We start from the raw sequence: 23,961 nt of genomic DNA on the forward strand, positions 1-23,961 counted from the left end.
TCTGCTTCTGTCGTTCTGTCTTGAGTAAAGGTAATCAAGCTTTACTTGTGTTTTAAGATTTTAATTGTGTGGGAGAGAGTGGGAGTTTCAGAATGGTGCTATGTGCATGTGAGTGCAATGCCCACAGAGGCCAACGCAATGCTAGAGTTACAGGTGATTGTAATGGACTTGACTTGGGTGCTGGGAACTCCCTTCCCTCTGCAAGAATACCAGCTTATAACAATTAAACCATTTCTTCAGACCCTGTTTACATTCTAATCTTGCTTTTTTTTTTGTTTTTTGAGACAGGGTTTCTCTGTGTAGCCCTGGCTGTCCTGAAACTCACTCTGTAGACCAGGCTGGTCTCGAACTCAGAAATCTGCCTGCCTCTGTCTCCGAAGTGCTGGAATTAAAGGTGTGCGCCACCACTGCCCGGCTTCTAGTCCTTTTTACTAAAGGTTTTTACAAGGGATCAGTACAAAGGAGCAAAGGTGTGAACAATTAGAAACAAAACCCCCAAACCCCTGTCTGGAAAAACTGAAAAAGCTCCTGCCTTGAGTTGTTTTTATTTTTTCCTACACAGGATACTGAAAACTTTTTTTGGGGGGGGGGTCTCTATGTAGCCCTGGCTGTCCTAGAACTCACTCTGTAGACCAGGATGGCCTCGAACTCAGAAATCCCCCAGCCTCTGCCTCCCAAGTGCTGGGATTAAAGGCACGTGCCACCAAGCCCGGCTGAGGTACTGAAAACTTGAGATGATTCAGAACTCATTTTCTTAAAAGTGACCAAATCCCTCCTCAACATTTCCCTTAAATGCTCCCATCAAAACCCACCACGGTTGGAACAATAGTGCCATTTTATTCTAGTCTAGTAGGAAGTCTGCCCTTTATATTAGCAGCCATGGTACACGTATAACCACCCAGATCGTCCCTTCAGTGCTCACTCCCAGCACCCAAGGACTTCCACCTCCGCTCAGCCACTCCCCATTCCTCCAGGATTTGACCAGCCAGGCCGGTCGCGCCAGCCGACCCGGGAATCAGAGGCTACACACAGGGACAACCGCCCAAGATGTACACACACATTGACCCTGGTCCTATGGCTCCACCCTGCTCCACCCTGTTCCACCCTGCCCAGCAGCCTCTCAACCCTTTACGCCGTGTAGCTCCGCCCCTCCTCGCTTGGCCCGCCCCTCGCTGTTACGAGCTCTGGGTCGGCGTGAATGAGAGGCTTTTCCCGGAGAGACCACGCTTTCCCTCAAGCTCCCCAACGGCTCCGCCTTCCCGCCGGAGCCAGACTCTTCCCAGCGTGCCCGGCGACTCCGGCGTGCGCAGACTTGGGAGGGCAAGGCCCCCAGGGCCTGGCGGAGGGGCGCGAGGAGCAGGCTGGGAATTGTAGTTCTATAGCCCACAAGGGCGGCTGGAGGCCGGCCGCCAGCAGGACTCATTGTCCCAGGGTGCCTTGCGCCTCAGCCCGCGCGCTCGCTGCTTCTCGCTCCCTCTGCCCGCCCTCCCGCTCCCTTGCTTGCTCGCGCTTTCCTCGCGGATCGAAGAGACTGTAGCTACAGCTTGTGGCTGGGAAGGGAGACGGAGGCCGCAGCTCAGGGAAAGTGAAGCTGCAGTAGTGGCAGTAGGAAAATGTCGGGCGAAGACGAGCAGCAGGAGCAAACTATCGCCGAGGACCTGGTCGTGACCAAGTATAAGATGGGGGGCGACATCGCCAACCGTGAGTGCGGCCTCGGGGGTCTTGGAGGAGTCGAGGCTGAGAGGGAGAGGTTTGGGGCTGTCTCCGGAGGGCTGTAGCGGCTGGGTCTTGCGGAGTGAGCCACCGAGGGGCGCGTGCCGACGGCCGGGGGCGACGCGGTGGGGAGATCTGGTGTCGCCCTGGGGACTGAGCAGCCATGCCTAGGCTGGAGAGTGGAGGTGCGGGCCGGCGACCGCGAGGAGCGCAGAGAGGGGCCCAGGCATGCTCCGACCCTAGGCGGTTGGTAAGGAGGCAAGGCGCGTCGTCTTCTGCCCAGCACTCTTCGCGGTCCGGATCTTTGCCCCTGACTGGCAACAGTGAGGCCACCTCGAAAAGGAAGCGGCCAGCTGTTGGCGACGGAAGCGCCCCTCTGCCCGTCGCGGCTCTCGACCCGCGGGAGTCGAGCCGGCACGTGTTGCCAGGTCCCTGTGCGGTTCGCTGACTCCCCACTTCCTCTCCTACCGAGCTTCCCCACCACGTGCTTTGCTAGAGTCTTTAGGTCTTCTTAGTGGGGGGCCCCCTTCTCCCCCCCGACCTAGCTCGAGGGACCGTTGGAAGATACGTCTGGAGCTTCTAACACAACTCTCAAAGATACCTGGCTTTCCTGGATGACTACTGCCCCTGCCTGTGAAGGCGGCCTTTGATTTTTGTTCTTAAAGCCTTTACAGTGTTTCGAGGTTCTGCTTAAGACAGCTGGGCAAGCCTGTCAGTAATAACGAAAAGGGGTGCAAAGGGACACAGATTTTATGATTATAAGCATTTCTTATGTGACCTTTACTCGCTTTAACAGGTGTAACAAATAACTTTCCTGTTTTCTCTTACCAATCCCTTCCCCTCTGCTTGTTTTCCGGGGCTTTCTGTGTAAGCCCTGGCTGTCCTGCTACTCCCTTCTTAGACCAGGCTGGCCTGAGAGAGATCCGCCCACCTCAGCTTCCCAGAGTGCTGGTATTAAAGGCGTGTGCAATCCCGCCCGGCTCTTTTCCATTTCTAAAAGTCACTTGAGATAAAAACTGTCTTAGGTCTTTAGAATGGTCTTGAACAAAATACTTTGGAAGATAATTAGAATGTCTTTGGTTAAATCTGAGTTCTTCCGGACTTCAAAGAATAACCAGAACACATAAGAAATCATCAAACCTATAATTCCCATGTATCAAAAAGACATATACAAAATAGTAACCTAATTTGGGGTGATGTTTTAGTATTTGATAATTGGTTTGAATCAGACAAAATTTCCATTCCCACAGGCAATTGTGACTTCATATAATAGTTTTGAAATAGTTACATGTTTTCTTGATATACTGGAAGTAAACTTTTAGCCCTCTGAATCTTAGGTTAATCTGAGACTTTAGGTTAATACCCTTGGGCTTATATACTTAGATGTGGGGAAATACAGCCACATAAATTATGATTACTACTTAGTGTCTGGAGAGGGAAGAAGGTAACATTTAACAATGCTTCAACTTTGACTCAGCAATTCTCCACCTTCCCATTGTCCCTGACGCCTATAAATGTCTTCTGGTCTGCTCGAGAGTGGGGTGTCTTGGGGCAGAGTTCCCTGACTGTCCTGATTCTGTATTATCATAACATCCTTGGAATGTGTGAGACCTAAGGCATATACCCAAGTGTCAAATAATTGAAAGGAGAGAAGTGAGTGCTAACCTTTTTAATTTTGGAAGGAAAGGTAGAAAGTAGAGCTGGGTGTGGTGGCTTACCTTTAGTGCCAGCACTTGTGGGGAGACAAAGGCAGGCAGGTCCACATAGTGAATTCTGGGACAGCCAGGGGCTTGTCTCAGAACACAGACATTAAAGATGGGTAGATTCTTCCAGGACATAGGGGAATGGATGAATGGCATTAGGGAGTATTAGAAACGAAGTTCCAGTGTAATGAGGTGATGGGTGCATGCAGGGCTGATGGGACTCCTCTGTCCCCAGGGGTGCTCCGGTCTTTGGTGGAAGCCTCCAGCTCAGGGGTGTCTGTGCTGAGCTTGTGTGAGAAAGGCGACGCCATGATCATGGAAGAGACAGGGAAGATCTTCAAGAAGGAAAAGGAGATGAAGAAAGGTAAGAAGGGTAGAACCCCCTCTCCCGCACCCTTCCCTCCCCGGTCTCTGCTTAAGCTATTTGGAAATCTGCCTGGCCAGGGGGATGGGGAGTTTCCTTCCCAGACTACACTGAGTGCTCTTGAAGGCCAGCCCCCTTCGCCTCTTCTAAAGGGCAGGAGGTGCTCCCAGGCCAGAGCAAGGCAGTAAGGTTGATGGTTCTTTTTACAGGTATTGCCTTTCCTACCAGCATTTCCGTAAATAACTGTGTGTGTCACTTCTCCCCTTTGAAGAGTGACCAGGACTATATACTCAAGGAAGGTGACTTGGTAAAAATGTAAGGCTAAGCTGTTCTGGAGTCTTTGTCATTTTCCCACGTGCTCACTGCTAGTTGCTAATGCAGTGGTGCTCTGTTCTGCCTTCCAGAGACCTTGGGGTTCATGTGGACGGCTTCATTGCCAACGTGGCTCACACTTTCATAATTGGTGTAGCTCAGGTGGGTAGTGTGCTTTTGAATGTTGCTGTCTTGATAAGGGGATATACTGCCGTTTGTTTTTAATCTCCGTTGTAATGCAAATGACAAAATTTGGTCACACATTAGTGGATTTTCCAGAATAATACAGGTTATATTTCCTTTTTTTTTCTTTTTCACTGAATATAATCTTCATTTACATTGCAAGGGGCTATATTTCTTTATTTACAGGGGACCCAGGTAACAGGGCGGAAAGCAGATGTCATTAAGGCTGCTCACCTATGTGCTGAAGCTGCTTTACGACTGGTCAAGCCTGGAAACCAGGTAAGGTACTTCCTTGAAATTCCAAAGCTTGACGGAAGGAAGGATGAGTCAGGCACTGACAAACAGCAGTTAACTGAGTGGCTACCATCCATGTGAGGCATAGGGGATGTAGTTTCTTCCTGTGGAGCCTATAAAAGCCATTCTTAGATTTTTGTTTGTGTGTTTTGACCCCAAAATAATTTGAGGTACATAACTAAAACACAGTTTTTCACAGTTGTGTGAGTGCCCGGTGTGGTGGTGTGTGCCTTTATGTCTTCACTTTTCTTTGTGCTTCTGATAATAACTTCAGAGTTCTCTAGCACTTCGAAGGTACCTTGCCTGTAATAAGTTAGGCTAGTTATTCCCATTTTTTATATTTGATTTTTTTTTATTGGCTTTTTGCATGATGGTTAGTCTACAGCTGTTACATCAGATGCAGTCTATGAGCTCAATTCCCCCTCCCCCCCCCCCCACAGGGTTTCTCTGTGTAGCCCTGGCTGTCCTGAAACTCACTCTGTAGACCAGGCTGGCCTCGAACTCAGAAATCCGCCTGCCTCTGCCTCCCAGAGTGCTGGGATTACAGGCGTGCCTGTAATCCACCGCCCAGCTGAGCTCAAATTTTTTTTAAAAGTCATCTCTTCCTCCCTGGTGTCCCTGACTCTATCTTTTTCTCCTGGGATCACTGTGTGTGATCAAATGTGTCTGTAAACTAGGAAAAGTGTCTGAGGGACTAGCTTGGATGGGGAGGACTGTGAGGGTCAGCAGGATGTCTCAGTGGGTAAGGGCCCTTTGCCTTCTGCCTGCTGGCCTGTTTGATTTCTAGGACCTGCCTGATACAAAGAACTGTCTCCTAGAAATTACATTTATTTAGTAACAATAAATGTATGCACATAAACACACTAATATGTTTTCTTTTGCTTGTCTTGAAACAGCTTGTATATTGTGTATGCCATGCTAGGTTCACCTGCCTCTACCTCCCAAGTCCTGGTAGTAAAGGCATGCACTACTTTGCCCGGCACCTTTTTTTTTTTTTTAATTAAGAATAAACTTTGTTTTTATTTGTTCTCCAAATGCCAAGGCCAGTGATTCTCATACAACCCCATCATTTCTACAAACAAACTTATATCCAGGGGAGAGTGGTGTATACCTTTATTCCCAGCACTCAGGAAGCATCCGACTAGGCATCTAAGAATGACCTTTATAGGTTCCACAGGAAGAAATTATATACCTAGTCTTGTTAAATTCTTGCTTAGATTTGGGTAAATCAGTTAACCTCTTGGAGTCTGTCTCCCTGTCCTCTGAGTTGGGGTATTAAAGAACCACTCTGTTCTTGAAGACAGTGTGAGTGCCGGGTGTGGTTGTGTGAAGACACTCTGTTCTTATGTTGTCTACTTGGACCATGTTTATGAAAGCAACTTTTTTGTGGGGTGAGACAGGGTTTCTTCTGGGTAGCCCTAACTGTCCTGGACTCAATCTATGTAGACCAAGCTGGCCTTGAACTCAGAGATCCTACCTCTGCCTCCCAAGTGCTGGGAAAGGGTATATACCACCCTCCCCTGGATATAAGTTGTAGAAATGATGAGGTTGTGTGAGAATTGTTGGCATTTGGTAAGGGGATGTTAGAAAATCTGTCATGAGAAAACGAAGCAGATAATCTCACCTTTCGTTTGCTCTTGTACTTCTAGAACACACAAGTGACGGAAGCCTGGAACAAAGTTGCTCACTCATTTAATTGCACACCAATAGAAGGTGAGACCTCGATGACAGTGTCTAAGGTCTGAAGATAAGCAGTGTAGAACTAAGGATCCATCCTGGCTCTGGCTTTGTCTCAGACTGAAACCTCTCCATGCCTTGTTTTCATAATCATGTATAATTGCACCATCAAACTACTTGTGTGAGTGGCTTTGGAAGCCATTAGGGCCATATACCCCTATAGCTGGTACCATGAGTTTCATCCTGTCTGCAGGTATGCTGTCACACCAGTTGAAGCAACATGTTATCGATGGAGAGAAGACCATTATCCAGAATCCTACAGACCAGCAGAAGTAAGTCCCAACCCATTTGTCTTTTACCATACTGCGTCCCAACCCATTTGTCTTTTACCATACTGCGTTAACTGTCAGGTGTTGTCCGTCAGTGCCCATCCTTTGATCAAGGGTACCTTCTCCAGACTCTACAGGTTACTGTGGACTGTTTTTGTTTTGTTTTGTTTTTAAGGATCTTAATTACTATGTCTATGTGTCTGTCTACTCTTGGAGCTGGAATTAAAGGCAGTGGCAAACATACCTGGTTTGGGTGCTGAGAACTGAACTGAGGTCCTGTAAAGAAGATGTTTGCTCTTAAATACTGAACCATCTTTGAGTTTGGGGGAGCAGGTGTCACTGTGTAATATGACTGGCCTAGAACTTGTGCCAGTGCTTCTGCCTCATGATGCTGAGGTCATAGGCTTTTGTACTCTTAGGGCTCCCTCTCTGTTCCTTTTAGGAAGGACCATGAGAAGGCAGAGTTTGAGGTGCATGAGGTTTATGCTGTGGACGTCCTCGTCAGCTCAGGAGAAGGCAAGGTAACGCCAGAGTCAGCCAAAGGGGGGACTTGGAAGATGTTCACCAGACCAAACCTGACCTGACCGACTTCATTCTCTTAGGCCAAAGATGCAGGACAAAGAACCACCATCTACAAGCGAGACCCCTCTAAACAGTATGGCCTGAAGATGAAAACTTCACGTGCCTTCTTCAGTGAGGTGGAAAGGCGCTTTGATGCCATGCCCTTCACTTTACGGTACTTGTGTGGCAGGGACCAGTCTGATTCAGTCTGTACACCCATAGAACAACCCCAAACAATTTCTGCACAAGGAGAGCAGTGATTTAAGGGCATTCGTGAGTGTGATGGCAAATGCTTGTCATGCCAGCACTCCAGAGGCTGAGGCGGGAAGAGCAAGAGTTTTAAGGCAGCCTGAGCTACACTGAGCAAAAAATCCCTGTCTTAAACAGTAGGGCTGTGTGAGGTGTACCCAAGATCTGTGTAATGCTGCCAGGCCGTGTCCAACCCCTGAGTAGAAGGGAACCAGCCGCACACAGTTGCCCGGCCTCCACTCCTATACTCTGACCCCTCAGCCCATCATGCATGCAATCCCACCCACACTAATAAAAATAAATGGTGACGCCTGACAGGTGTTAAGGACACCTGAATCCTCTCTTTCCCCAGAGCATTTGAAGATGAGAAGAAGGCTCGGATGGGTGTGGTAGAGTGTGCCAAACATGAGTTACTACAGCCATTTAATGTTCTCTATGAGAAGGAGGGTGAGTCCTAAGAGTTTTCATTCAAGAGCTCCTTCCCTGCAACTTCAGACAAAACTAAGTAACTTTTTGCTTTCCCATAGGTGAGTTTGTTGCCCAGTTTAAATTTACAGTTCTACTCATGCCCAATGGCCCCATGAGGATAACCAGCGGTCCCTTTGAGCCTGACCTGTACAAGTCTGAGATGGAGGTTCAGGATGCAGAGCTAAAGGTTAGTGTGAAATGGACGTGAGCCTGGGACACTTGGGGGCACCCTGGAAGATACCCCAAGTGCTGCACTGTACTATCCCACATTGCTCAGGATTTGCCTTCTCCTGTTTTCCAGGCTCTTCTCCAGAGTTCTGCAAGTCGAAAAACCCAGAAAAAGAAGAAAAAGAAGGTGTGTTGTTAATAATGGGTGGGGTGTGAGCTCACCCCCTGCCCCGACTGAGACCAGCACACACTTCACTTGTCTTTCTCCTTCTGTAGGCCTCCAAGACTGCAGAGAATGCCACCAGTGGAGAGACATTAGAAGAGAATGGAGCTGGGGACTGAGGTGGGTCCCCTCCCCAGCTTGTCTTTCCTGCCTCACCCCCTCCCACCGCACCCCAGGCTCTGTCAAGTGCAGTTCGTCTTCACCACCCAAGACAACCAGCAGAGCAGGGGTCTTCTGCCCTCATCCTGGTCCCCCACCCACCCACCCACTCCTTTCAACGAGAAAACCAGCTCCGACTGACTCTGGTGTTGGGAGGCCAGGCTTCCCAGCCACCGAAGACTACTTTTAGTAGAAAAAGAAATTGAATAATAAAATCAGGAGTCAAAATCCACCGTCGTCAAGCCCCTCTTTCTAGCCTTTTCTACTCCACTTGGTCAAGGTTTATGGCCCTACTACAGAACAGAAAGGAGGCGAAGTTAGCCGCCAACACTGAAACCTCAGCTGAGACTTTTATGTCAGTGATAGCATTTCTCATTCTTGGGGTTTGGTTTGTTTTGTTTTCTGTCCCATTCCCCCCCACCCCATCTGTCATCAAGTGACTTAATCTGCCCTCAAAGAGGGCTGGCTGTGGCAGATTCCTTGTGACCTGCTTAGGCAGGGTATCTGTTTAGGCCCTTCCTATTTCTAGAAGCTGAATTCTCCATTAAGAGATTTTTATCTATTGAATGGATCCTCGTTTGTAAAATTTTTAGTCATTTTTGTTATGTGGAGTCCTTCAATCTTTCCACCCGGTTTTCACAAGATTGTGAAGTAATTCATACCAACCATGTTTCCCACTCTGGATCCAGTGCATCTTCCCTCACTTGATTTTAGGCCCTACATTGAAAATCCCAGTGGGTTTTTGTTTCCTGTTTAAATTGTTTTGTGTGTATGGTGGGGTGGAGTTGGTTTGAAACAGTCTAACTAACTCCCGGCTGGCTTCAAACTATGTCAACCAGGCCAGCCCTCACAGATATACCTGCCTCTGCCTCATGAGTGCTAGAATTAAGGGTGTGTAGCAGCACACCCAGCTACCTATTTTTGAGTTAACCTCCCTTGAAAGAAAAACCAGGAACCAGAGGAGTAGACTGAAGAGAACTGGCTTTCTGAAGCTGTGGACTTGGATGCTTGCTGGGGGGTTGTAGAGAAGGGTTACAATTTGTACCTCTGGCATGCTGTCCCAGGGAACCAACGCTGAGGTTTATGAAATGACATGCATTAAAATAAATTTGGATTTGCTCACTGTTATGTGTTCTCTTTGTGGTGGGGTTGGAGCAGTTTATCTAAGACAGGATTTCTCTGTAGACCAGGCTGGCCTTGGACACAAACACATACACACAACCCTTCTGCTTCCTGAATGCTGGGACTAAATCTAAGTAAGCATCACTGTCCCCCTGAGCTGTCTAAGGCTTTTCCTGTTCTTTGATAGAGGCTGAAAGCATGTCGCCCAGGAAATGATCAACTAATGGGGGCTTATGAGTGACATTTTTTAAAACAATTTTCACTCTAGCCCTGGCTGTCCTGTGTTCATGTATGGACCAGGCTGGCCCTGAACTCTCAGACTGACTGCCTCTGCCAGTCTCCTAAGTGCTACATTTAAAAGCAGATGCCACAAAACCTGGTTTTAGAATCTCAAAAACGAGTACTTCTGTTAATATGAAATACAAGCATTGTTAGGACTGGGGCACTTCTATGCACTATAAAAGCGAGGGCCTGGGCTGTAGACATGTGCCAGTCATGTTGCAGCAGTAACAGTGCAGTGCCTGGGATCTTTTTACATGCTAGGCAAGCTCTACCATCCAAGTGACAGCCCTGCTCACCCAAGGTGTCTGTTAGATCAGTTTTCAGTGTGATTGTAGTAACTATGGTGGTTGGAGTAACTGGTTAAAATGGTTTCTGTGTTAGATACAGAGCACTGCTGAGCCATGAATACTTCAGGCAGCAAAGCATGTCCTCTAAAACAGGCAGCAGGTTTGGTTTTTGTTCTGGACTCCTGAAATAGCTACTTTATGAATTATGTTCTTAAAGTCATGGTAATAATCCTCTTGCCTCAGCCTCTGGCCCGGGTGTTCTCTGTGTGCCACCACACCTGATTGGCTGTTGGCTGATAGTGGGCAAGCTGATTGACACACTATGGAGACTGGGATAACCTGCAGAAATCTTCCTCAGTTTTTCTGCAAACCCCAAACCACCAGAAGCAAGCTAAATATGAGCCAGATTCCTTCAGAGTTCGTGTAAACTGCTGATACGGATGGGTTTCTAAAATGTTCTTTTCTCTTAGTTTGAGACACTAGCTCAGACTGTAAAATCATCCTGTTGGGATTTTTATCTGGATTTTTAAAATGTCCGTTGGAGGTGGAGCTGTGGTCCAGTTAACAGTGCTTATCTGGTATACATGAAGCCCTTAGATTGAGTTCTCAGTTCTGCATAGTGCATGCCCATAATCCCAGTATTCAGAGACATCCTTAGCTATATAGCAAGTTTGAGACCCATTCAGGATACATGAGACCTTGACTCAATAGAAAACAGGAGGTTAAGGCAAAAGGGTCCTGAACTCAAATCAGCCTGAGTAATTTAGCTAAATCCCTTCTCAGAATGTGAAGGTTTATCCATTAATCAGAAGTCAGAAACAGATGGATCTCAGTGAGCTAAGAGGCCTGTTCCAGGAGAGCCACGGCTACACAGAGAAACTGTCTCCAAACATCAAAATAATAAGTTTGAAAGGCTAAACTGGGTGTAAAGATACCCATCATTCATCACAGTATTCTGGAGGCAAAAGCAGATCTTGAGTTCCAGGAGAGACAAGGACTATTTTTCAGACCTTTTGTCAGACCTTGTGAAGAAGGAAATTTAAAGGGCTAAATTCAGTAATAGTCCAATCTCAGCAGTTTGTCCTCTGACTTTTGTTTTGTTTTGGTTTGGTTTTGGTTTTGGTTTTTCTCCAGACAGGGTTTCTCTGTGTAGCCCTGGCTGTCCTGGAACTCACTCTGTAGACCAGGCTGGCCTCGAACTCAGAAATCCGCCTGCTTCTGCCTCCCAGAGTGCTGGGATTACAGGCGTGCGCCACCACCGCCCAGCTTTTGTTTTTTGTTTTTGTTTATTGAGTCAGGGTTTCTCTGTGTAGTCCTGGCTGTCCTGGAACTCACTCTGTAGACTAGGCTGTCCTCGAACTCAGAAATCCGCCTGCCTCTGCCTCCCAAGTGCTGGGATTACAGGCATGAGCCACCACGACCAGCTGACTTTTTGTTTTTAAGACAGGGTCATTTTGCCTGGCGGTAGTGGTGCATGCCTTTAATCCCAGCACTTGGGAGGCAGAGGCAGGCGATTTCTGAGTTCCAGGCCAGCCTGGTCTACAAAGTGAGTTCCAGGACAGCCAGGGCTACACAGAAAAAAAAAAAAAAAAAAACCCCGCTGTCTCAAAAAAACAGAACAAAAAACAAACAAAGACAGGGTCATTTTCTGAAGTTCTAGTTATCCTGGAACTCATCGAGTAGACCAAGGTAGCTTCAAATTCAGAGATCCATTGAGTGCTAGTTCTGTACACGACTAGTTGACTACAATAAGGAACCGTTAAACCATGGAAAAGGAAAGATTACAACTAACATAAAAATTTCGTAAATTTAGAGCCAAGTGTGGTTGTGCACAGTTTTAGTCCCAGTGCTTAATCTGGCTAGATTAAATTGACTAATCTCAGTGGGGTGGTAGTGGCCCACACCTTTAACTCCAGCACTCTGGGAGGCAGAGGCAGGCGGATTTCTGAGTTCGAGGCCAGCCTGGTCTACAGAGTGAGTTCCAGGACAGCCAGGGCTGCACAGAGAAACCCTGTCTCAAAAAAAACAACAACAACAAAAAACAAAACAAACAAACAAAACAAAACACCCCAAACAAACCAAACCAAAACAAAAAACAGTGAGACCCTGTCTCAAAACAAAGATCTCTTAAATATTTTGACATGATGAAGTCTATACTTAAGTTTTTGGTTTGGTTTGTTTTTTTTTAATGCAGACTGGCCTTGAACTTGCTAGGTATCACAAGTTAACAGAATTTATGATTCTCCTACCTCAGTCTTTTCTGTGCTATACTGCCTGTTTTCCTTTTCTTGGGACTAAAGACATAATACCATAAACAGCCTTTTGTCCCTTTTTTTGTTTGTTTGAGGGGGTTGTTTTCTATGACAGGGTTTCTTTGTATAGTTGTGGCTATTCTAAAACTAGGTCTGTAAACCAGGCTGGCCTCCTTACAGAGATCTGCCCTGTTTCTGACTCCTGAGCACTGGGATTAAAGGTGTGGGCTACCTCCACTTGTTCTCTCTTCCTTTTTCAAGTCTTAACTCTTCCATAGTTTTGTTTGTTTCATTGTTTTTGTTGTTACTGGTTTCCTTTTTGAGACAGGGGTTCTCTGTGTAACAACAGTACTGGCTGTCCAGGAACTTTGTAGACCAGGCTGACCTTGAACTCAAGGAGACCTGTCTGTCTCTAACTCCTGACTGCTGGGATTAAAGGCTGTGCTACCACTACTCAACTAGCCTTCAGCTATTTAGCAGAGTTTTGTGGTCAGAAACCTCTAGTGACATTTTTCCTCAAAATAATGAATGAGGATCAAAGTTGTTTACTGCTTGATTCTCTTCTAAAGAACTAATCTACCCAGTGGTGGCACACACCTTTAATCCCAGCATTTGGGAGTTTGGAGGCAGAGACCATCTCTGAGTTCAAGGCCAGTCTGACCTACAGAGCTAATTCCAGCACAGTCAGGACTATACGTTGAAACCCTGTTTCAAAAAGACCAAACAAACAAACAAACAAACAAAATAAAACAATTGATTTACCACGTGTGATGGCATCTTGGTTGTCAATTTAACTACATCTGGAACTAAAACCCAAAACTGGAAAGCATATCTGTTAGGGTTTTGGGTTTTTTTGTTTTTTGTTTTTGGTTTTGGTTTTGTTGTTTTGCTTAATTTGATCCACTTATAATCTTGGTCTTTGAAGTAGGAAAGCAGACCTTTCATCTAGATCAATTGAACTGGGAAAATACACTGCTTTAATCTGGATCTTCTGTTGAGAAGACACACCTTAAATCCTAAATCCGGATCATTAATTCAGATTTAATCTGGGCCAGGACTACTAGAATCATATATAAGAACATGGAAGAAGGAAGCTTTTGCTCTTTGCCAGTCTGCCCTCACCTGCTGCCAAGTCTGTTCCTTCTTTGGGATTCCAGCTTATACTGAAGAGGAGGTAACACATCCAGCCTTGCGGCCTGAGCAACTACTGGGTTTTTGGACTTTTTGCTCACCCTTAGCCAACTTGTAAGTTATTCATTTTAATACCCTTTCTCTATATATAGATCTATAAATTCTATAAATCTGTAAATTCTGTTGCATTTGAGAACACTGATTAAAACACTACTATAAAGGGACTTAAGGGCTTCTTCTTTTTTTTTTTTTTTTTTTTTTTTTTTGGTTTTCTCAAAACAGGGTTTCTCTGTGTAACCCTGGCTGTCCTGGAACTCACTCTGTAGACTAGGCTGGCCTCTGGGATTATAGGCCTGCATCACCACTGCCCAGCAACTTCAAGGCTTCTTAACTTATGAGTTCTAAACCCATGAGCCCCTCTCAAAGTAGTAAGTGACAGGTATAGTCCAGAGGTCCTGAGTTCAATCCCAGTGACCTAAGTGCAGGTCAGGCAGCTCACAACAACTTGTGAAAAAGACTCAAGGGATTCAATGTTCTCTTCCTGCTTCAACTAGTACCAGCATGTCCTTACATCCATACCAACATACAGACACAAATTAAAAAAAAAAAATCTTTTTTTTGGCTAGGTAAAATGGTTGAAAACCAAAATACCAGTACTATGTCTTCTTGTAGTATGAAAACTTTCTCAGCTTGCCATTTTACATCCTCCGGTTTCTGAGGTTTTTTGTTTGTTTGTTTTTTGTTTTTGGATTTGGTTTTTTTTCGAGACAGGGTTTCTCTGAACAGCCCTGGCTGTCCTGGAACTCACTCTGTAGATCAGGCTGGCCTCGAACTCAGAAATCTGCCTGCCTTTGCCTCCCAGAGTGCTGGGATTACAGGTGTGCGCCACCACTGCCCGGCAGTTTTTATTTTTCAAAATCAGGGTTTCTCTGTGTAGCCCTGACTATTAACTCATGATGTTGGCAGGGGTGACCTTGAACTCAGAAATCCTCCAGCCTCTGCCTCTGGAAAAAGGGTGCACCACCACCTCCTGGCTCTAAAATTTTAAATCCTTTAGAAATTCTGAGGGTGACTGACACACAGTTTAACTGGGGTGCTGGCAGAGGGATCAAACAAATGATAATTACGAGTTATTTGTTTTTGTATTTATTTATTTTAGGCAGGGTCTCATTATGTAGATCGGATTCACAGAGATCGGTCTGCCTCCCAAGAGTTAGTAATAAAGACGTGCGCCACCAAGCCAGGGCAAAACTAGTACTACAAGCCACACCTATTAATAGTAAATGGAGGTATTTACCAAGAAACTACAACTCCCATGAAGCAACGAGGGAAAGACGGAGTTTTGTTTTTTTTCCGGATACTTTTTCTCAGTTCCATACTGGAAACAGGTGCTCGTGCTGAAATAATACAATATCCTTAAAATAGTAGGAAAGGTGGGGCTTGAAAATACGCGCTCAAAATACTTTGTAACCTCTAGTGAGGCAGCCGGAAGTCCTTACTGTCTCGAGCAGCCCCGCCCTAAGGGAAACCGAAGGGGCGTCCCGGAAGTGACGACACCGAGCACGCCATTAAATAGCAGTAGGCCCACCTCCCCGCTCTCTCGGTCTTAGCGCCATCTTCCTTGGTGAGTCTCCTTGTTAGCTAGTGTTCCGGACTTCGAGTACAATCCATAAACATCCGACCTCCACGCTTACTATCATCACAGCGGACTAACGGCAATTTTCCCCCCTTTCTTTCTAGAGACTCCTGCGCCATGAGAGCGAAGGTGAGCGGTTCTTGGCGGTGAGCTTGGGCGGTAGGGAGGAATCGGGAGGCGGAAAGTCAGGCAGTCCCCGCCCGCCATGGTTCCTGTGCGAGTTTCAGACGGTTTGCTCCGGGCGTTCGCAGACCGAGTAGAGGCTCAGGCCCTTGTTGGAGAAAGGACGGGGTGGGAAAGCCAGGGATTCGGGTCTAACGTTGAGCCGGTGTCGCACCACCTACGATCCTTTGTCAAACCCTGTTTTCTCAGTAGTTTAGTGGCCTTATCCACGCCTATTGCTAAACATTTTTTTTTGTCTTCTCACATGATCGGGTTTTCAGTGGCGGAAGAAGAGAATGCGCAGGTACGTTAATTTTAAAGACTACGTTGGGGCAGTGGGACGGAGCTTGGTGTCGGATGTTTTCTTATGATCAGAAGGAACTTGATGTGAAAGTGTCCGGCGTTGAGGAACCAGGTGTTTAAAGCACAGTACAGCCGACAGAACTGGTGCTTGTTAAACACATCGTCGTTTTGTACTAAGTGCAGATTGATAGATGTACAAAGGAAAAAGAGAAATCAACTCAGTTGTTTTGTGTGCTCTGCATTCCAGGCTGAAGCGCAAGAGAAGAAAGATGAGGCAGAGGTCCAAGTAAACCAGCTTGTGCACCCACGAAGCCCGCAGGGGCAGAAGTAAGGGATGCCGAAAGCCGGGACACCGGAACAAGTAGTTGGACTGTATATGCTGCTGTCGGTAATAAGTCTCCGTAGACCTGGAACGCCACCGCCGAGATCACCTGGGGAAATGACCGCCTTTGTTACATCCGAAACAGTCCCTCTGGCTGGACCTCCGCCCCGGACCTTTGGCATTCTGGACTAGTTCTGTTCTCTTGTGTGGCCAAGTGTAACTCGTGTACAATAAACCCTCTTGCTGTCAGCTGAAGAATCAGATTGCTGTTGCGTGTATTTTGTGGCTCCTTTGGGTGGGGACTTGAGTGTAGTGCTGTGTGTTTGTGATCTGCCTGGAACTAGGGGGTTTAGAGTGCGCCTGAGGTTAAGTTGCAGAGCTGCTGCGGTCACCGCGCCACTCGTACGTTTCTGGGGGCACCACTGCGCAGAAACTGACGCCGTGGGAGTTCCGGGTCCTGCGGAGTCGTGTTGCCATGGTGACGCGCAAGGCTTGCTGGGAGCTTCCTGTGGCTAGAAGCACGCGAATTGGACCATAGAGTGTGTTTCCGGGTCTGGCGGCTAGAGCGTCTTTCTTCCGCAGGAAGCGGAAGAACCGTAGGGTGGGCGGCTCTTTGTCGAAGCTAGAGGACCGGCAGGCGGCAGCAGCAACTACGGCGGCGGCAGGTGAGGGAGGCGGGAGACTTAGGTGGAGGCCGCGCCCGGAGGGGAGGAGTCGGGGATGGCCCAGCGCCTGGGCTCTACCGGGCCACACGAGCCTCCGCGAAGCCCCCCAGAACCGACCTGGCTGCTCTCGTTACCCAGAACAGAGCCCTCTTTCTGACTGACCCCGCTTCCCGAGCAAACGCCAGCTCCGTGACGTCACAGCCCTGCCCATCCCCTCGGCTTGATGTCACCCTGAGCCCCCTCCCCTTTCACGCTCCGCTTCCTCAGTGTCCTGGTCACCTGGTCCACGGCTGAGCGCTGGCACCGCATCACGGAGCCGGCCGGGCCAGAAGACTTCCAGGGAAACTCGTAGGACTTCCCGCGAACTCTGCGGAGCTGGGGGCCGTCGTAATCGCCGCCCCCTAGGCTCGGCTCGCCTTCCCACTGACACTAGTCAGTTGTTGCCCTTGTCCAGCCTTCAGGTTTGGCTTTCCGAACTCCAACCCTAGATCGGACTCTGAACCCCATATCCTTCTCATCTCGAGGTAAAGCTCCCCCAACCCTTCCGTCACCAGAAACTGTTTTGTTTTTCAGTTCAGCTTCCCAGTCTTTATTGGTTCGTTCCAGCCCCTATTCTTAATAGGTGCCTACACCCTGTGATAGGTGACGTTTGCGTTGACCTCTTAAGGGAGCCTAAAAGCCACAAAGCTCTTATGGTTTTGTCAGAATTCATTCCGGGGTACAAAAACCACCTCATAGCTCTTTGACGTCTTTTTTTCCCCTTGTTTTACTCAAATCTACGTGGCTTTTTTTTTTTTGTCTGTTTTTGTTTTTGTTTTTCTTGTTCAGAATCCAGCAGTGATGTGGAGGTGGAGACTCACGGGAGCCCCGGACTTCACCTGAGCTACCTCAGGTATTAATTCTGGGATAATGGGATGAAGAAGACTTAGCATATCCAGTTATCTGCTTCTGGTGGGACTTCTAGTGAAGGCATTTAGCCTTCACCTGGTCGTCGTTTATTATCTTTTAGTAAGGACTTGCTTCTTTTATTCTAGGGCTACTCTTCCCATCTTGCATATTCTTGTGTATCTCTGGCTTCTAATCTGGTTGTCATTTAGGGAGATCTAAAGTCGAGGAAACGGTGTGAATGGGATAGGTCAAAGAAATCAAGAACGGTATCTTTATTCCCAAAGGCAGACTAGGAACATTTTCTATTTGAACAGTAGAGGGAGCCTGAGTCCTATTTAGGGAACATTTAGAAGATTAGACACGTGGTAGCAGGGACTCCCAGTCTTACTTAGAGGTAGAGAGAAGGGAGGGCTAGAATTAGGGCAATAGACTGACATTCCAGAGCTCTCTTGAGAAACAGGAGACTTAAAAAGCTTTTATAGAGTCTATAAATAAAGATGATTTTTATGGGGTAAGGAGTGCTATGGTTTGATATCAGTGGGATTTTCACGAAGTGGGGTGGAGAATGGGAAAAGAAAGGTCACCGTTCCTGTGAAATTAACTCCTTCCCACCTTGACCTTTCCACTTGGAAATCTTGGGGATCTAGAAGTAGAAAGTTCAGCTCAGAACTTCTTTCCCTGAAAATAAGGATGTTTGCGTGTGGAGCAGGCTGAGAGATGAACAAGATTTGGGTTGCCCTGTACCTAGTGACACCATCTTTTTATCAAGGATTTCTAGAATATGTGGAGACTTGAGCTGCATTTACATAGAAGAGGGATTAAGGGAAGTTCTGTTTCTGGTGTCCCTTCATCCACACCATCCTCAAAGCCAAACAGCCCATGTTGGAGTACTATTTCCAGTCTCCATCTGTTCACACACCAACACCTGTTTTAGTTTCTCTCCCACAACTTAAGTGGGAGAAGGTAAAAATCTAACACTACCCCTCCCCTCCCCCCCTTGGCTGATCATCATTAGTAAGATGAAGTGGCCTCAGCGCTCCCTCTCTGTTGGCCAGGCAAGTGTGAATCACTCCAAACAAGACCAGGTGCACAAGGGCCTGGGCGGGACTTCTGGCAAGTCAGCTGGGCCAGCTAGAGTCTCCTTGGATTCTCCATCTCCAAAGCCATTGCCCCAGAGGCCCGCCCGCTGTGTAGTCAGGAGTGGAAGCTTCCCGGAGGACCCCTGTCTGACAGTTCTCTTTTTTAACAGTCGCCAAGGGTGGCAAGAAAAGGAAGACCCTGAGCTGGGGGGGACCAGGATGCCTGACCGGGACAGCTATGCCAACGGCACCGGGAGCAGCGGTGGAGGCCCTGGAGGAGGTGGCAGTGAGGAGGCCAGTGGGGCAGGGACAGGCAGTGGGGGCGCCACCTCGGATGCCATCTGTAGAGACTTCCTGAGGAACGTCTGCAAGCGAGGCAAGCGATGTCGATACCGCCACCCAGACATGAGTGAGGTGTCCAATTTGGGGGTAAGCAAAAATGAATTCATCTTCTGCCATGACTTCCAAAACAAGGAGTGTAGCCGCCCCAACTGCCGTTTCATCCACGGCTCCAAGGAGGACGAGGATGGCTATAAGAAGACGGGAGAGCTGCCTCCTCGGCTGAGACAGAAAGTGGCCGCTGGGCTGGGTCTCTCACCCGCCGACCTACCCAACGGTAAGGAGGAGGTCCCTATCTGCCGCGACTTCCTCAAAGGTGACTGTCAGAGAGGAGCCAAGTGCAAGTTCCGCCACCTGCAAAGGGATTGTGAATTTGATGCTCGCAGTGGAGGAGGCGCTGGAGGCGGAGGCTCAACAGGCTCTGCTCCTCCAGGACGACGCCACGATCTCTACGACATCTACGACCTCCCAGAAAGGGGCTTTGAGGACCATGAACCAGGCCCTAAGCGCCGGAGAGGTGGCTGCTGTCCTCCTGATGGCCCCCATTTTGAGTCCTATGAATGTAACTTGGCTCCGCTCCGTGGGGTTGAGTGCAGACTGCTTGAGGAGGAGAACGCCCTGCTCAGGAAACGTGTGGAGGAGCTGAAGAAGCAGGTCAGCAACCTGCTGGCCACCAATGAGGTACTTCTGGAGCAGAATGCCCAATTCCGAAATCAGGCCAAGGTTATGACCCTGAGCTCCACTGCGCCCGCGACTGAGCAGACCTTGGCCCCCACTGTGGGCACTGTGGCCACTTTTAACCACGGCATTGCCCAGACTCACACGACTCTGAGCAGCCAGGCTCTGCAGCCTCGGCCCGTGTCCCAGCAAGAACTTGTTGCTCCTGCTGGAGCACCAGCTGCACCCCCAACTAATGCTGCGCCTCCTGCTGCTCCACCACCCCCACCTCCACACCTGAATCCAGAGATCACGCCACTGTCAGCTGCTTTGGCTCAAACCATCGCCCAGGGGATGGCACCCCCGCCTGTTTCCATGGCCCCCGTAGCCGTATCTGTGGCTCCCGTGGCTCCTGTGGCCGTGTCCATGGCCCAGCCCCTAGCAGGAATCACAATGAGCCACACTACTACTCCTATGGTGACTTACCCCATTGCTTCCCAGAGCATGCGCATCACAGCCATGCCACACTGACAGGACTGATGGATACTCCACTCCCTGTTACAGCACCTGAGGGCTGGGGTCAGGGGCCCTTCCCCATCTGCATAGCCTTCCCAGACTCTGTCCAAAGGGCCACTCAGAAACTAGGACAAGAGACTACAAGGAATATTCTTGGTAGGAGCATCTCTTGAGGCAGGGCTGTGCTGGTGTGTTCTCCCCACTCTTGAGAGGGTCCCTCCTTCAGGCCTCAACTCACAGGCTTGCATAGTAGCTGAGACTGAAACCAGCAGAAAGGAAGGACTAAGGGACTGTCTTTCCTTAGAGGGGTCGGGGAGTCCCTGGTCTTGTTTTCATTGTGAACAGCACAGATTCCAGACTGGTGTGGGAGAGAAAACTTCCCCATCCAGAGAGAGAGCCAGGAACAACCAAGAAAGTGAAGGTTGGTGGTCAGGAGCGGAGACCTCATACGAGCCTCCAGATGGTTCGGGGCCCAGAAACCCTCCTGGGCCCCTGAGAAGACTGGGACCATAGTACTCCAACCCAGAGTAGGGGAACATCACTTACCTCGCTTGGCCTGGAAATCTGTAGGGCAGTGCCCACTACTTTCCAAAGAAATAAAAGTATGTTATTTTTTAACAAAAGTAAAATTGCTTTGATGGCAGTTGGGGAAGATTGGAGCAGAAAGTAGATCTCATGCCAAAAAAAAAAGGGTAAAGACCTCCCCCCCACCCCAGGTAGCCTGGGTAAGCTGGGACTCAGGGTGATGAAGTCAAATGGCCAAATGGGGCTTTGGTTTGGGGAAGGCGCTTTCTGGGATAAAAGAAATGGAGCCACCTAGTCTAGTTTAAAAATAGCCCTGTCTGTTTCTAGTCTCTGTCTTCATGTGCTATTCCCAGGTTGCCTTGGTAACCAGGGCTCTTAGGGTCATTCAGGGGGGCAGGCACTAAGGAGGGTGTATGTTCTAAGAAATGGGGATATGGGGTATTGTGTAGTTAACAGATGCCCTTGTTCAAACAGCAGGACAGGTGGTGCCGCCTCTCCAGGTTGTTGATGGCAGTTTGTCTTTCTGCTCCAACACATCTTGAGGGCTTTCAGCTTTCCGGGCTGCAGAAGTGCTAGGCCAAGATAGATGTGGCTCTAATCCTAGCCCTTGGAAGGGGATGGGACCTGGGGATCAAGAGGTGGAGGTCAGCCTCAGCCACATAATGAACTCCAGGTCAACCTGAGGCCTTACTGTAATAAAAACAATAAGGGAAAGGTATTAATCCTTTCTCCGTGTCTCTGTACATGACCAGAAGGCTTTAAAACACTCAAGGGTTGCTAAGGCCAATGGCCCCATCTATGGCTAATGTAATAGGGGAGCAAACTTGGTATAGGCATACTGGGCTGTTACATCCCTAGTTACCTATTGGCTCTCCTGTCTGGTTGATCAGAGTGGTCACACCAGGAATCGGAGATGGGTGCTAGGCCATGCTCAGTCATTGAAAAAGAATGTTTTAAAATTAAGGAATTGCCAGGCAGTGGTGGCGCACGCCTTTGATCCCAGCACTTGGGAGGCAGAGGCAGGCGGATTTCTGAGTTCGAGGCCAGTCTGGTCTACAAAGTGAGTTCCAGGACAGCCAGGGCTACACAGAGAAACTCTGTCTCAAAAAACAAAAACAACAAAAAATAATAATAAAATTAAGGAATTCTGTAGCACATGCCTGCAGTCCCAGCTACTCAAGGCTGAAGTGAGGGAAGTAAAGGAGAGATGCCCAGCAGGTAAAGACACCTGCTGCCAGCCATGCTATGTTGCCCGAGTTCTACACAGAGGACCAGGGACTGGAGAGATGGCTCAGTGGTTAAGAACACTGCTGGCTGCTCTTCCATAGGACCCAGATTCAATTCCCAGCACCCCTGTGGTAGCCCACAAGTGTCTGAAACTCCAATTCCAGGGCAACTGACACCCTCACACAGATAATACATGTAGGCAAAACATCACTGAACATAAAAATAACATAATAAAAAAAAAAAAAACAAATCTAATAAGTTGGGTTTTGACCTTCACACATACCAGAGCTTGACACATGCTCTTGCTCTCTCTCTTTCTCTCTTACACACTTTAAAAATTTGATTTATTAATTTTTTTACTTTTTTTATTTAAAGATTTATTTATTATATGTAAGTACACTGTAGCTGTCTTCAGACACTCCAGAAGAGGGTGTCAGGTCTTGTTACAGATGGTTGTGAGCCATCATGTGGTTGCTGGGATTTGAACTCAGGACCTTCAGAAGAGCAGCCAGTGCTCACAACCACTGAGCCATCTCTCCAGCCCTATTAATGTTTTTGAGACGGGGTTTCTTTGTGTAGTCTTGGCTGTCCCAGGCCTCCCTTTGTAGACTAAGCTGGCCCCCAGTTCAGAGACCTACCTGGCTGCTTCCACGTGCTGGGACTGAAGGTATGCTCGGCAGATACAATTCTTTTAAATGGGTAAACACTGTTTCATGTATTCTAGAAACATCTTGTTAAACATGTTTGTCTTTGACACAATTTTAGATTATTAAAAGAGACTGCTTATGAATGGTTAGGGATATTATTACCTATACCAGCATGAATTCTCAAATTGGGGTGAATATTATCTACCCCACCTTAGATCATTTAGTTCCCAAATGAAAAAACATAGAACATATATATATATGTATACACATATATATATATGTATACACATATATAGATGTGTATTTTATATATATATATATATGTATACATATATATATATATATATATATATATATATATATATATATATATAATAAACCTTAAAGCACTTGAGCTCGACAGATACCAACTCTATGCTATTTTGTCTACTTGTTAATAACCCCAAGATAATACTTGCCATGCTCCTTCTGGGCCGCTCCTGCTCCAACTGGCCGCCATCCACGGCCACGTGCTCACAGCCACCGGCCACGTGGAACCTTTTACCTTCTGCTCCCCTTTCATGGTCTCTGCCTCCAACCCCAAGCCCAGGAGCCAAAGCCCTACCTCCTACCTCCCTTCTGTCCAGCTACAGGCTTTATTAACCAATCATGGAAAACCTGGGGTGTGTGTGTGGTAGGGGTGAGGCAAGGTCTATATAACAAAAGCTGGTATTATGTGAGGCTCGCCTCAGCTTGAGATAATTAGACCTTAGGATACAGAATTTAGCATTACAGCACAGCAGTGGACCAAACCTCAACATCCTTTCCTTTATGCCTTAAGAAGAAGTAAATTTGGTAACTTAGATACCAGATACCTTGTACGAATACACTCCAGCTACAGATCACCAGCAAGACACATGCAGTTGACCATGTTGGGTTTAATGTTTCATTGCAGTGGAAGAAAAGGCGTACCATTCATTGAACATCCGAATGTGTTCCGACGTGAAGGTGATAGAGCATAGAAAGGCGGGGGCACGATAGCACAAACTTGTAATCCCAGCACTTGGAAGGAAGAGGCAGAAAGGGCTCTCGCAGGGACCTAAGTTCCCAGTAGCCACACTGGGCAGTCACAACCACATGTAGCCCATTTCTGGAGGGTCTGACATCTGCACTCCAAACACCTGCACTCCACGTGCACATACACACGGACTCGCAAGTCATACACCCATACATACATAATTTTTAAGACAGGAGAGGTGATTTGGCATTTGGGGGAAGTGAGTGTTCTTCTGGATCAGGTGTTGTCAAAGGCAGGGTCATCCCATAAGCAGGCATCTTTAAGAGAGCAGGCCTCAGGGACGCTGAAGTGATGGAGCAACCATCACTAGTTCAGAGGCAGACGTTTGCTTCTCTGTGGCTTGGGCACTACCCTTGTTCTGTGCTTAAGACTGTGAATTACACTGGGCAGTGGTGGTGCGCACCTGTAATCCCAGCACTTGGGAGGCAGAGGCAGGTAGATTTCTGAGTTTGAGGCCAGCC

General features: G+C 47.8%; 2 protein-coding genes across 6 annotated transcripts; both read left to right on the plus strand.

Moving 5' to 3' along the window:
• The first annotated feature begins 1,232 nt into the window (after positions 1 to 1,232).
• On the plus strand, positions 1,233 to 9,526 carry Pa2g4 (proliferation-associated 2G4). The gene is made up of 13 exons (XM_052165198.1): positions 1,233 to 1,701; positions 3,652 to 3,780; positions 3,990 to 4,095; positions 4,185 to 4,254; positions 4,462 to 4,554; positions 6,219 to 6,282; positions 6,500 to 6,578; positions 7,018 to 7,096; positions 7,178 to 7,311; positions 7,738 to 7,832; positions 7,913 to 8,040; positions 8,155 to 8,208; positions 8,298 to 9,526. The coding sequence occupies exons 1-13, from the start codon at positions 1,614 to 1,616 to the stop codon at positions 8,361 to 8,363; spliced, it is 1,185 nt and encodes a 394-aa protein (XP_052021158.1). The 5' UTR covers positions 1,233 to 1,613; the 3' UTR covers positions 8,364 to 9,526.
• A 5,559-nt stretch (positions 9,527 to 15,085) lies between these two features.
• Positions 15,086 to 20,687, plus strand: Zc3h10 (zinc finger CCCH-type containing 10). 5 transcript variants are annotated; one of them, XR_007974572.1, is made up of 4 exons: positions 15,086 to 15,242; positions 15,557 to 15,579; positions 15,826 to 16,565; positions 16,704 to 16,718. XR_007974572.1 is itself a non-coding variant. In XM_052164797.1 (4 exons), the coding sequence occupies exon 4, from the start codon at positions 18,752 to 18,754 to the stop codon at positions 20,057 to 20,059; it is 1,308 nt and encodes a 435-aa protein (XP_052020757.1). In that variant the 5' UTR covers positions 16,495 to 16,565; positions 16,704 to 17,089; positions 17,394 to 17,457; positions 18,703 to 18,751; the 3' UTR covers positions 20,060 to 20,687. The 5 variants fall into 5 exon arrangements, 4 of the variants coding, with proteins under 4 accessions (XP_052020758.1, XP_052020757.1, XP_052020759.1 ...); XM_052164797.1 differs by lacking the exons at positions 15,086 to 15,242; positions 15,557 to 15,579 and adding exons at positions 17,394 to 17,457; positions 18,703 to 20,687 and having other exon boundaries at positions 16,495 to 16,565; positions 16,704 to 17,089; XM_052164799.1 differs by lacking the exons at positions 15,086 to 15,242; positions 15,557 to 15,579; positions 16,704 to 16,718 and adding exons at positions 16,833 to 17,089; positions 17,394 to 17,457; positions 18,703 to 20,687 and having other exon boundaries at positions 16,496 to 16,565.
• Positions 20,688 to 23,961: the final 3,274 nt, after the last annotated feature.

The sequence above is a fragment of the Apodemus sylvaticus genome, chromosome 20, assembly GCF_947179515.1.
Source record: "Apodemus sylvaticus chromosome 20, mApoSyl1.1, whole genome shotgun sequence".
Taxonomy (NCBI): domain Eukaryota; kingdom Metazoa; phylum Chordata; class Mammalia; order Rodentia; family Muridae; genus Apodemus; species Apodemus sylvaticus.

What these genes read in the sequence shown, in the direction of transcription:
- Pa2g4 (XM_052165198.1), top strand. Translation starts at nt 1,614, where the DNA reads ATGTCGGGCGAAGACGAGCAGCAGGAGCAAACTATCGCCGAGGACCTG. An exon ending in TAATTGCACACCAATAGAAG is followed by an intron (nt 6,283 to 6,499) that starts GTGAGACCTCGA and finishes TCCTGTCTGCAG; the next exon opens with GTATGCTGTCACACCAGTTG. An exon ending in TCAGCTCAGGAGAAGGCAAG is followed by an intron (nt 7,097 to 7,177) that starts GTAACGCCAGAG and finishes TCATTCTCTTAG; the next exon opens with GCCAAAGATGCAGGACAAAG.
- Zc3h10 (XM_052164798.1), top strand. Translation starts at nt 18,752, where the DNA reads ATGCCTGACCGGGACAGCTATGCCAACGGCACCGGGAGCAGCGGTGGA.